Raw genomic sequence first — 11,397 nt, forward strand, 5'->3', positions numbered from 1 at the left:
ATGCAACCTGGGCCTGGTCCCTCAGACCGCAGAACTGGACCCGGGGGGGCCAGAAGAGGCCCAGCCCTGCCCCGCACAGCAGCTCCAAGTCCCACAGGAGCTGCAGAAAGATGGCGTGCCAGGGCATGAGGGGGTTCCCTGTGCCCTCTGCCAAACCCGCAGGCAGCACCTACCTGCTCCTGGGCCCGTCGGTTCCTCTCCATCTCCAGCAGTACAGCAGGCAGCTCCAGGCCTGAGGGAGGGTGCCAGCCCTCTCGCCCTTGGGGGAGCCAGGTGGCGTCAGGCCCCCGCCTGCCCCCTGGCAGACAGTGCCCTTCCCCCCTCACCTGCCGCAGTGCAGCCTGCAGCTGGCCAGGGCCTGCGGGGCACCGGAAGAGGTGCTGGTACAGAGCCAAGGCCTGCTGGGGGCGACAAGGGAGCCCTAGGCCCCCAGGTGTGGCCACCGGCTCCATGCGGATGAGGCAGCAGATGTCCAGCCGGGAGCCCGGAGCGAAGGCCAGGCGCGGAGGACAAAGCCACCTGAGCTCAACAACACAGGCCCTGACACCTGAGCCCGGCGGGAGCCCAGCCAAGTCTCACGGCAGCCCTGGTCTGACTCTGACGGGGGTATCTTGGCTTGGGGGTGGCCGCGTGGGGTGAGGCACGTGACCCTGCTAGAGAGACGGGGTGTGCGTGGGGCTGTTTGTCATCCAGGACAGACCCCAGTTTCTATACACCGACTTGCAACGCATCCTGGGCTGTTGCATGCCCAAGAAGGCAGCAGCTGATGGGGTGCCAGGACAGATGCTGTGCAGATGCGGGCCCCTGGCAGCAGGTGCTGTCATCACTGCCCCGTCTTACAGAGGACAAGTGACCCATCTGACAGGTGACGCCTCCCTCAGCTGGAGACAGCAGGCCGCGGCAGGCACGGCTGCGAAGACTCGGTCCAGGGCTCCAGCCCCCACAGGCAACTCTCTTGCCTCACTCCCTGCTGAAATATTAGGCACCCAGCAAGGAGAAGAGAGCCCCCAATCTTTGAACCAAAGCCACCTAGCTGGTGACACAGCAAAGAGTACTCGAAATAGAATGCTCTGAAATTCTCGTCAAAGACATTTTTTCTACTTCAAAGCCCAAGCTCTTCCTCTATGAGGACATCTTCGAGACGTGCATGTATGTTCCATGGGGTGGGGACACACACAGCCCACATGCATGTGTGCCCGTGCACGGGACCCTACGGGGGTGCTGCATGCTTACTGGACTTCTATGGGGGCGCATGCACACACGTGAGCATTAGCCCATCACGTCTATCGCTTCCCTGGCTCCCCACTCAAGCAAGGGGTTTCTGGTCAGCAACCCTTAGACTGGCTCCAGAGGCACCCTGGCACTCAGTGTCCCCCAAATAGTGAGGAAAGGAGACGCCACGAGAGGATGGAGCCCCTTCCAGCCACGCTGGACAGCACATGGATCCCCAGAAGCCCCCACGTGGCGGCCACGGCCGTGCCTGCCACACACGGCGAGCACGGAGCTGTGGCCAGGACGTCTGGGTGCTCCTTTGGCACTGCGAGGTTCCCCAGGCCCCCACATTGGGGGGGCCTAGCAAGTGGGGGCATCCCTGGGTGCAGACACAGGAGGGAGTGAGGCCCAGGGGGCCGCCAGAGCTGTCACTGATCCCACTCCAGAGACACTGAGCACTGGCCCCCATGTTCTAAGTGGCCCACGGCGCCACCCAGCACCAGAAGGAAACACACACAAGGAAGCCTGAGGGCACATCCTCATTTTACTGGTCCTGACTGGACAGCCCGAGTCTTCCTGGACGGGGCCCCGGCTTCCAGCACCAGGCTGGCCCTCTCAGCAGCTCTGCCCGGTGGGGGCGGCTCTCCATGGGGAGACCTCTGGCCTGGTGAGTCCTGCCGTCATCTTGGCTCAGGGGCCCCCTGAGGCTCTTGGCTGGGGCTGGGCAGGGCGCTGGCTGGCTGGTCTCCCGTGAGCAGGACCGGAGGGCAGGCCTCAGGCGAGATGCAGTGGGCCTCGTGCTCCACCAGGCCTGCAGGGCACTGGCAGCCAGGAACGCAGGGCCTCACGCAGTGTGCCGCCAGCTCCCCCAGGGGGATGTGCCGGTTGAAGCAGGTGCGGGGACAGGGTGGGCCGCACTCATCGAACACGAAGCCACGGTCCAGGGGGCAGCCCACCACTACAGGCGGAGAGGAAGGCGGGGTCACCGGGCACGGCTCCAGTCGCCGTGCACCCCCATCGTGGGAGCCTCCCTGTCCGCACCTCACCCGCTGGGCTGCCCTTCCTCGCTGCCACCGCCACCCACAACCTGCACAGCATGTTGCCCTCTCACCGCAGAGTGTGGGTCCCCTCCAGGCAGGTGTCACTCCTGCCTGGCGGCAGTGGCTGGCATAGGCTTCCAGGGCATCACAGAGGCAGGCGTCAGCGGAGGGGCCGGGGCCACAAGCACACAGGTCGTACACGCAGGCGGCAAAGAAGGGCTCCGGTGGCACCAGGGCGTGGCAGCGACTGAACGGGGAGGACTTCAGCACCCCACACCGGGCATTGGCCTCGCGCCTGGCTCGGTAGCCTGCTGTCCGGCACGGATCCACCTCTCTGCCCTTGGAGCAGGACTGACCACGTCCTGGCTCCTCTGGGACCTAGGAGGGGAGAGCAGACCCGGTGTGGCAGCAGCCAGGGAGGCTGACCTTTGTGTGCTGTGTTCCTTGAAGCACTTCGCACCAATTATTTTGTTTTAGGTTCAGAAACCTCCCTACAAGAACAGCCAAGGAAGCACCAGCTACTTTTTTCTTTGTCCCCATTTTACAGATGGACAAACCAAGGCCCAGAGCAGGCACTTGTTCAAGGTCACACAGAGAACAGCAAAACAGACTTGGGGCTGGATCCACACAACGAGGCGTGCCCCCCCCACCCCAGCACACGCCAGGCAAGGAGCCCCAAACCACCATGGGAGCCAATGCCCTTCTGTATCTGTCCCGCCTCCCCCACCACCTTCATGCCAGGGGCTACGCTCAGACTCGACTCATGGCCAATTCTGCCTCCCCCACACTGCCTGTGCCACTCACCTGCCAGCTATTCCCAAATGCAGCCTCAGTGGGCAGGAGCAGCCCCTTGGGGCTCTGCAGATCGTCCTGGGCAAAGCCGTTGAAGTTCCCACAGAGCCCACAAGTCTGGCCCCGGTAGGAGCTGGGAACTCTCACCTCCACCTGGGACTGCCCATCCCACAGCACCTGTGCAGAGAGGCTGGGACTTGGAAGTTGGGAAAGGTAGGGTCCGGGAGAAGCCCATTGGCCATCTGGCTCCACGCCCTGTGTCAGCACGCCCCCTGCTGTAGGGGAGGAGAACGGCAGGTGGCTGCTTCACCAGAAGGCTGCCTCTGGGCTACAGCGAGTAGGGGGCACGTGCCCACCCCCCACCCCCCAACAAGCGGAGAAGAGGGAAAGCTGCCCGCGGCTCCCGCAGGAGGCCTTCTCCCAATGGCATCCCTGAAAATGCAGCCCTCTTCCAGAGAGTCACAGCGTGGTCATTCGAGACTCACAAGGACAAAACACCATGCCAGTCTGGGTCATTAGAGCTGATTCGCCTACTTTTATGAATTAAAATTTGCCTTCTTGCTGGAGGAAGAGAGTGAAACATTATCCTTCGGTGACAGAGTTGGAAGGAATCTCAAAAACATCCTGCAGAATTTCTAAAGCTTCCCCCATTTTACAGAAGAGAAAACTGAGAGGCCCAGGACCGAGCCACACAATGGAGTGTTGGAGGCTGAACCAAGATTAGAATGAAGGCTCAGAACTCCAATCGCAGGACCTGGTAGGTTTTTCCACTCCCAATCCAGAGAACTCTCACCCCACCGTGGCCTTTGGCCCAAAGGTGCAGGTGCGTCTGCTCCTTCTACGGACAGAAACTGAAAAGGCTGGCGGCTCCCCGGCCCACGTCCCCACACCCCGCACCTGGAGCCCAGGCTGGGCATGCAGCATCACTGTGCGTCCCCGCAGCTCCACGTACAGCAGCGGCTCCTGCAGGTAGGGCAAGGCCACCCGGTGCGCATCCACCTGGAGAAGGGAGGCGGAGAAGCGCCAATGTCTGGGAGGATAGTGGACAGCGTGACACTGTGTTCCCTGGGTCCTCGGCCCTGCTCACCGTGACCGCTCCGCCTTGTAGCAGCCGCACGACCACGTGTCCCAGCAGCACGGCCACCTCCTGAGTCCAGGCCACGCCGCGGCGGCCCCGGTCATCATTGGTCACGTGCACGCTGTGTAGTGAGAGGCCAGAGTGCCGCGGTCAGCAGGGACGGTAAGGTGGGGGGGTTGTTGAGAGAGAAGGCAGAGGGGCTGGCGCACCTGAAGTCCCCTCCGCTGCAGTCCTTGGCCAGCACGTAGCTGCAGCTGCCCTGGAAGTGCAGCAGGCGGCCGTCGAAGGTGCGGTAATGGGGGTCTCCGAAGGCCATGCAGGAAGCGGGCCCGGGCAGGCAGCGGGCACAGCAGCTGCCGGGACTCAGGGCGGGGGCCTCGTCCTGGCCTCGCCCCCAGACACCATCAGACTCACCGCTTGCCCAGCCGTGCCCCGCACCCCGCCTCCCGGAGGATCGATTGTCACCCTAAGAGGGTCTCCCGGGTGTTCCCACTGGCGCTCCCCGCTCCCCGCAAGCGGGCTCAGGGCACCCCCTCGTGGCCGCGGCGGGAACTGCTCCGTCTCATGCCTAAACCCAGCCTTGAAGCCCGCAGCCAGCACCCACTCACCCCACCATACCACCGCCCTGGGCCGCGCACTCACGGGGCCACAGGCGAGCGGCGGGCAGCGTTGGCTCTGGCAGCGCACGGTGCCGGCCACGCAAGAGCAGTTGGTGCAGGCGTCCACCGCCCAGTGCTCCCCGGAGGCCACCTCCCGGCCCTGGTGCCGGCACAGCAGCGTTGGGGCTGACGGGACGCGAGGGAGAGGGTCCCCTGAGTGCCCTCAGAGGGCTCTCCCTCTCCTCCTGCCCCCCATCGTCCTGGCTGGCACCTTGGCATCGCTCACAACAGCTGTCAGCCTCCCGCACCTTCACCCAGCCATGGGGGCAGGACAGGGCCTGGCACGTCTGCCGGTGGCACTCCACACGGCCCGCCTGAGGGCAGACCATTTTGCTAAGGACTCCCCGCAGGACATGGGCCCTCTGGCCTCCTATTTTTGGGGGTCTTCGGGCTCAGGGTCTGAGGCAGTGGCTCCTGCCTCCCAAGAACATCCCTCTTCATGTTCAAGTCAGGGGTGAGGTCCAGGGTTCAGGTCCCTGTCCCCACTCACCCACAGGGGGCATCATCCCCTGAAGACCTCCAGGACCCCTATCGCCCTAAGGGCTCCCACCCCAGCTCACTCGGCAGGTGCAGGCAATGCAGGGGTGGCTGGGCTCCCGCCAGCTCTCTCCATCCGCAGCTCTCCGGCCCAGGGCCTCCACCACACATTCGGAGGAGGCTGAAACCAAGGTGGGGGGCACAGTCCTTCCAGGGGCAGCCTCCTCTCGGGAGGTCACCCTGTGGCCCCCAGCACGGGCTGCCCAGCCATACTTTTAGCACCCTGATGGTGCTGATTTTTAGTCCACCAGGATTGGGGGGCTAGGAGACAGCAGGGCCTGCACAGGTGCTCAGGAAGTCTAAAGGAGCCTGGAGGCCCGAAGAGCCAGAGGCAAGGGCCCCCCACCTCCACGTCACGGGTGTCTTCTCCAGCTCCATTTCCGCCAAAGAAGGAAGCCTGCATTCTGGGTGTAGACCCCAAAGCTGCCCACTTGGCCCGTGGCTGCCATTCTGCCTGGGCTCACACGCAGAGTGCAGACCCAGGCTGGGTACCTACCCCGACACACGGGGCAGCAGCTTCCAGGGGGGGTCTGGCGCTCCGAGGGGGGACAGCTGAGCTGGGGGCAGGTCTGGCGAATGCAGAGCCACGTGAGGTCCTGAGGAAGGCACAGTGTGAGCACCAGTGGGGAAGGGCAGGAGGAGGCCCGCGCAATGGGCCCTGGGCCAGATGTGACTTTCAGGGCAAGTGGGCAGATCGGGAGCGATGGGGAGCTGGCGCTGCCACGGGAGAGGCGCCCCAGCCGTAGCCCTAGCAGGGAGGAAGAAGGGGGGCTTTGGGGCCCCAGGGCAGGAGGCTCACCCGACACTGGCAGGTGTAGCAAGGGTCTGCCGGGGCCAGCTGAGACCCCGCCAGGCTCTCTGTGCAGTTACTCAGCGCCTCTGTGAAGACAAGAGTGTGGGGGGTGGAGGGAAGCAGGTGAGCAGCCCAGTGGGCCCCACTTACGCACTGGGTCCCCAGATTTCTTGGGCCCGGGGCAAACTCCTATCTCTAGCACCTAGATACCAGAAAAGCTAATTCTTCTTTCCCTTTGGTTCAGCCAAGTTTGAATTTTTTAAAAAGAGCTTTGCTAGGCCTCTGGGGTCCTGGAAACTGATAACAGGTGGCTTCCTCAGCTGAGGTCGATAAAGACTGCCAGGCCGCAGGGCTGCTCCCCTCCCCTGGTTCCTTTCATGTTGTCTGGATGAAAAGAGCACAGGAAGCATAAAGAGCCAAGTACCCCAGGTTCGATCCTTGCTCCAGTACTCAGTGCCTGTGCCATTCTGGGCAAATTAACTCTCTGAATCTCAGTTTCTTTATCTGTTAAAAAGAAATGATAATACCAAGCACAGTGGGTGGCATAGGGTAGGGGCTTAATAAATGTTAGTTCTGGTCTCCTTCCCTGAGCAAGGGGTGAGCTGACTCCCCACCCCTATAGCTTGCCAAGTCAAAGCCCTCAGCAAACAGCAGCAGGCATAACGCCACCAGGGTGCTGGCCAGGGTGTTCCACAAACTGCACCCTTCCAGCATCAGGGGTCCCCACTGCCAGCTTCCCCAGGCCCCACTGCCTTGACATGGGCTTCCAGAAAAGTCCACAGGAGCCGGGAAAGGTCTGGAGCTGGGACTGGGGAGACCTGGCTCTTCCAGGTTTGCTCTGGGGCGTGGCAGCCCTACCCTCTTCTCTGCCCCCAGGTCCCCACACTCACGGGCACAGGTGGGGCAGCAATGCTGGGGCCCTGGGGGCAGGAGACGGCTGGTGGGGCAGCCCACCAGGCTGGGACACTGCCTTCGGTGACAGCGAAGGCTGGGAGGCCCCTCGGGCTGTTGCTACAAGAATGAGTGGGCAGGGGCTGGTTCCAGGTCTCGGAAGCTGAGAGCCGCCCCTGCCCTGGACGCCGTCTCCTGCTGCGCGACTCCTCCCGGACATGACTCAGTCTGCACTGCAACCCCTGGTCTTCCCAGACTTGCTCCCAGCCCAGACTGCCCTGAGCCCAGCAGACGAGTGCTTTCTCTTTCTAGTCACTTGGACCTGAATCCTTATGTGGCCTTGACCTTCCTTCCCAGCCCCACTGCCTCGTCTCCTGACAGCTGCTTCAGTGTGAGTTGGGTCCCCGCCCCGGAGGTGACCCACATGGGGCAGCAGACCTCTCCTGACCCGCCCGCTGCTCCCCCTGTCGATCTGCCTGTTCTGCTCCCCGCTCTGTCTCTGGTGAATCCCCTCACCGCCCCTGCGCCTCTGGCCTGTACCCCAGCTCTGTATGCATAAATAAATCTTTAAAAGGAAAAAAAATAAATAACCCTCCCTAGCTCCCCACTTCCTCTGAATAGAAGCTGCTGCCGTGGCCAGTACCTTCCCTGCCACCCCTGCACGCCCACCTGCATTCGCCTGCACTCAGCCGGGAGGCTCGCCCACTCCCGAGCACATGGAACCGGTGCCCCAGATTTGCTGGCCTTACTTCGCCCCCAGTCTCCAACCCCGAGCCCTCCCAGCAAGCCCGCCCCTCAGCATCACCCCCACCTACCTCACAGACGCACACCTCGCAGGGGTCCGGCCCAGGCTGGAAGCTCTCCCCGGGCGCATACGTCCGCCCTGCGTGCTCACAATCTGGTGTGGTAAGAGCAGCACATCAGGGCCAGAGCGCTCAGGCTGGCAGCAATGCCAGGGGCTGGTGCCCTCCAACCCCCGGGCTGGGGGCCACTTCCGAATGGCCCGTCTCTGCCACCCAGCCCCACATGACAGGGACCTGCCAGTACCTCCTCCCTGCACCCTCGCCCCCAGGGCCCAGTACCAGAGCAGCGAGGACAGCAGTCCCCGGGCCCCTGCCGGGGCTGGGCGCAGGAGCTGACGCACTGGATGTGGGCGCAGGTGACCACGCCCTCGTGACACACGCAGGAGGAGCAGGGGCTGTCGGGGGGTGCCCAGCTGCTGCCTTCGGGGTGCTCCTCCCCATGAGCCAGGCAACCTGTGGGCAGGGGCTCTGAGCCTGAGGTCGCCTGTGTGCCCCGAGCACCCCTCCTCGGTGGTCAGCGGGAGCCTGGGTGGGGGGTCTGCAGGGCTCTGTGGGAAGGCGGCTGGGGGCAGACTCCTGTCTGCGGTGGAGAGACCTCGGTGGGGTCCCAACACCTGAGCGCTCGTCTTGTCCCACATCTGCTTGCTTCTCAGACCAAGCGCTGGGCACAGGCGTGATAAATGCACAGGCTGAGGGGCGCATCACTGACCGCCCCCCGCAGTACTCAGTCTCCTCAAGCCCCTGTTCGGCTCTGTTCATGGGGATTTAGCTGTCCTGCCATCTCCCAGGGCAGGTGAGATGCTGTCTCCTGTGGAAACTCCACCACGTTGGCCAGCACTTGGGCAAGGGTAAGAGGGCTTCTGTTCTAGAACAGACCGTCCGGAGGCCAATCTAGCTCCGCCACCCGCTAGCTGCGTGACCACAGGGAGCCCCATTCATTATCTCTCTACCTCTTAGGCCGCTCCCCTTTGGAATGGGAACAGTAACCACAGCGAGCTATGAGCTAAGAGCCTGTCGGGGATTAGGTGAGATGCAGGAAGGTGCCTGCCTCAGTGACGCACCCAAGGGTGCTTTAGAAAGGAGGCAGCTTTGGGGGATGTGTCCGGTCAGGCTGCCAGCAGGGAGAGGTAGGGCCCCAGGTGAGGGGTGGTCAGGTGAAGGGCAGGAGGAGGGAAACCAGAGGAGGCTGAGGGAGGGAGGGAGGAAGGTGGTGTGGGAGCACGGGCAGCCCCAGGGCACCCCCAGGGCACCCAGCACACCTCTACAGCGAGGGCAGCAGCTCCCCGGCTCTGTGACCTGGAGCATGCAGGGCAGGGGTGGGCACCGGAGCCGCTCGCAGCTGACCTGGCCGGCCTGCGGGCGCTGGGGGTCAGTGACTTGCACCCCAGAGGCACTGGGCCCCAACCCCTGCCCCAGGCCCGGGCCAGCCCCTACGGTACCTGGCAGCGACACCACTCACAGCTGCCTGGGGGCCCCTCAAACTCCTCCCCGTCCTGATGCTCCCGACCCTGGGAGCGGCAGCCTGTGGGCGACATGCTTCCTGGCGGCGGCCATCTTGCCCAGCCTCCAGCTTGGCAGAAAGGAGGGGGGAGGGGCAGGGTGGACATGGGCGTGGGAGGGGCAGCTCACTGTGACAAACGGGGCAAAAGCAGGGTCCTGGAGAGGGGTGGGGACAGAGAGCCGGAGGACATGGCTTCTTCTGGCAGCTCACGGAGCCTTCCTGGGGGAGACAGGTCACGCTGCCACCTCCTTTCTCCCCCCCTTGCAGTTCTCCCCATGGGTGTCCCTACTGGGTCTGCCAGGCACGAACCCCTCCTCTATTGACCCAGGGACCCGAAACCAAACCCTCCCACTGGGCAGAGGGGAGGATCAGGAATAAAGGGTTGCCACATTCCCCAAAGGTAGCCTCACCTGGCAGGTGCAGAGGGAGCACGTGGGGTCCAGGGGATCGGCGAGGGTCTCTCCAGAGGCAGCAGTAACCCCATGATAGAGGCATCCTGTCCGAAAGGGGAATGCAAAAGGCAGTGGAAGAGGCCCCACCCTCAGGACCATCCACTGCCACCCACCTACCCACACCCCACGTGCATGCACCCACATACACACATACGCACCCCACTCTGCACACCCCACCCTCAGGACCGTCCACTTCCACCCACCCACCCACACCCCACGTGCATGCACCCACATACACACATATGCACCCCACTCTGCACACCCCACATGCATTCACCCATGTGCACCCCACACCGCACCCCCACATGCATGGACCCATGTGCACCCACGCACATGCTTTCACAGAATATGCACGCACACACATACATGCGCACACACCCGGGGAGCACACACACAGGGCTGGCGTGGGCCCTCCACCAGGGCCTGGGAATCAGAGAGAGCAGCATTGCCTGGAGTGGCTGAGAAGGCTTCAGCCAGGCTGCAAGCGGGGAGGAAGCGGTGGAGGGCTGGAGGAGGCGTGAAGACTACGGACAACTTCCTGTCTGGGTGGGCAGTGTGGGGAGCAGAGGTGAGGGGCTGGCTACAGCTGGGAACGGCCAGAGGGAAGGGGGCTGTGCTCACAGAGACTCACAGGAGCCCTGGAAGGCTTTGCGCCTCCTGCCGTGACATTTTAGGAGGCAGAGGCACCATGTAAGAACAGCCTGGAAACTGCTTATTTGGGGGAGTCGTGTGTGAGCTGACAGGACAGAGAGAGGGGCCTGCGTACCCTGGAGGGGTCTGGGGGGTGCACAGGGTGGGGTGTGGGCATCTCAGGGGAGGGTCAGTGGCGAGAGCAGGTGACCGGCTGCTGGGGGCTCCAGAGTGGCAGTGCCTGGGCAGGGCTGACCTACCCTGGCAGGCTGGGCAGCAGTGCCCAGGTGGGGTGAGCGGGTGGCTGCAGCCCACAGGCTCACAGGGCCGCCAGCTGCAGGTCACGAAGCCTCCCAGGCAGGTGCACAGCTTGCAGGGCTCTCGGGGGTCCGGGAACTCCTGGCTGCTCAGGTAGAGTTCCCCCAGGTACTCACAGCCTTCCAGAGAGGACAAGAGAGGCAGGCAGGGGTGAGGGTAGAGGTCATATCTCTGACCTTGAGCCTGTGGAAGTCCAAGGCCTGGTAACTGGGGGGAGGAGGGCCCAGGTCTGACTGGTGGACTCAGGAGTGTGGGCGGAGCTGGCCAAAGGGCAAATTTGCCTCAATCTACAGGAAAAGGCCCGTGATTAAAGGCCCAAGTCCATGATTAAATACTCAGCCGCCCACTGCCCCTGAGGGGAGTTGGGGAGAGTCCCCCACCCCATGGCTCAGGTGGCCCAGGTACCCTCTCGTCAATGCTCATTCAAGCTCTCTGACTAACCAAGGCAAGGAAATAGTCCCTGTGGGGCGGCAGTAACCCTGAGAGCTGACACTAGTTGACCTCCCTTTTTGAAAAAGAGAGGGTACCTGGGGTGATACTGAGGTGCCAGTGCAGACTCACCTATTGTAACAAGTGAACCCCTCAGGTTGGGGGTATTGACAGAGAGCTGATGTGTGATGAGGGTAGGAAGAGAAGAGGAAGTCTCCACCTTCCTCTCAATTTTGCTGTGAACCTAACATTGTTTTAAAAG

The 11,397-nt window shown here is 63.1% G+C and overlaps 1 protein-coding gene across 1 annotated transcript in view; it reads right to left on the reverse strand.

Moving 5' to 3' along the window:
- Positions 1 to 1,750: 1,750 nt before the first annotated feature.
- The window catches only part of KCP (kielin/chordin-like protein), a 24,475-nt gene continuing 14,828 nt past the window's right edge, over positions 1,751 to 11,397 (reverse strand). The window contains exons 24-40 of the mRNA XM_012720769.1: positions 10,649 to 10,825; positions 9,717 to 9,802; positions 9,435 to 9,525; positions 9,245 to 9,327; positions 9,065 to 9,158; positions 8,085 to 8,258; positions 7,818 to 7,900; positions 7,002 to 7,122; positions 6,118 to 6,197; positions 5,815 to 5,914; positions 4,765 to 4,907; positions 4,332 to 4,504; positions 4,132 to 4,243; positions 3,942 to 4,043; positions 3,057 to 3,221; positions 2,324 to 2,630; positions 1,751 to 2,170 (exon numbers count right to left, since the gene is read on the reverse strand). Coding sequence (XP_012576223.1) covers positions 1,893 to 2,170; positions 2,324 to 2,630; positions 3,057 to 3,221; positions 3,942 to 4,043; positions 4,132 to 4,243; positions 4,332 to 4,504; positions 4,765 to 4,907; positions 5,815 to 5,914; positions 6,118 to 6,197; positions 7,002 to 7,122; positions 7,818 to 7,900; positions 8,085 to 8,258; positions 9,065 to 9,158; positions 9,245 to 9,327; positions 9,435 to 9,525; positions 9,717 to 9,802; positions 10,649 to 10,825 — 2,369 coding nt within the window. The 3' untranslated portion in view covers positions 1,751 to 1,892. The remainder of the gene's footprint in view (positions 2,171 to 2,323; positions 2,631 to 3,056; positions 3,222 to 3,941; positions 4,044 to 4,131; positions 4,244 to 4,331; positions 4,505 to 4,764; positions 4,908 to 5,814; positions 5,915 to 6,117; positions 6,198 to 7,001; positions 7,123 to 7,817; positions 7,901 to 8,084; positions 8,259 to 9,064; positions 9,159 to 9,244; positions 9,328 to 9,434; positions 9,526 to 9,716; positions 9,803 to 10,648; positions 10,826 to 11,397) is intronic.

This window comes from Condylura cristata, unplaced genomic scaffold (assembly GCF_000260355.1).
Source record: "Condylura cristata isolate star-nosed mole 26May11 unplaced genomic scaffold, ConCri1.0 scaffold00005, whole genome shotgun sequence".
Classification (NCBI taxonomy): Eukaryota; Metazoa; Chordata; class Mammalia; order Eulipotyphla; family Talpidae; genus Condylura; species Condylura cristata.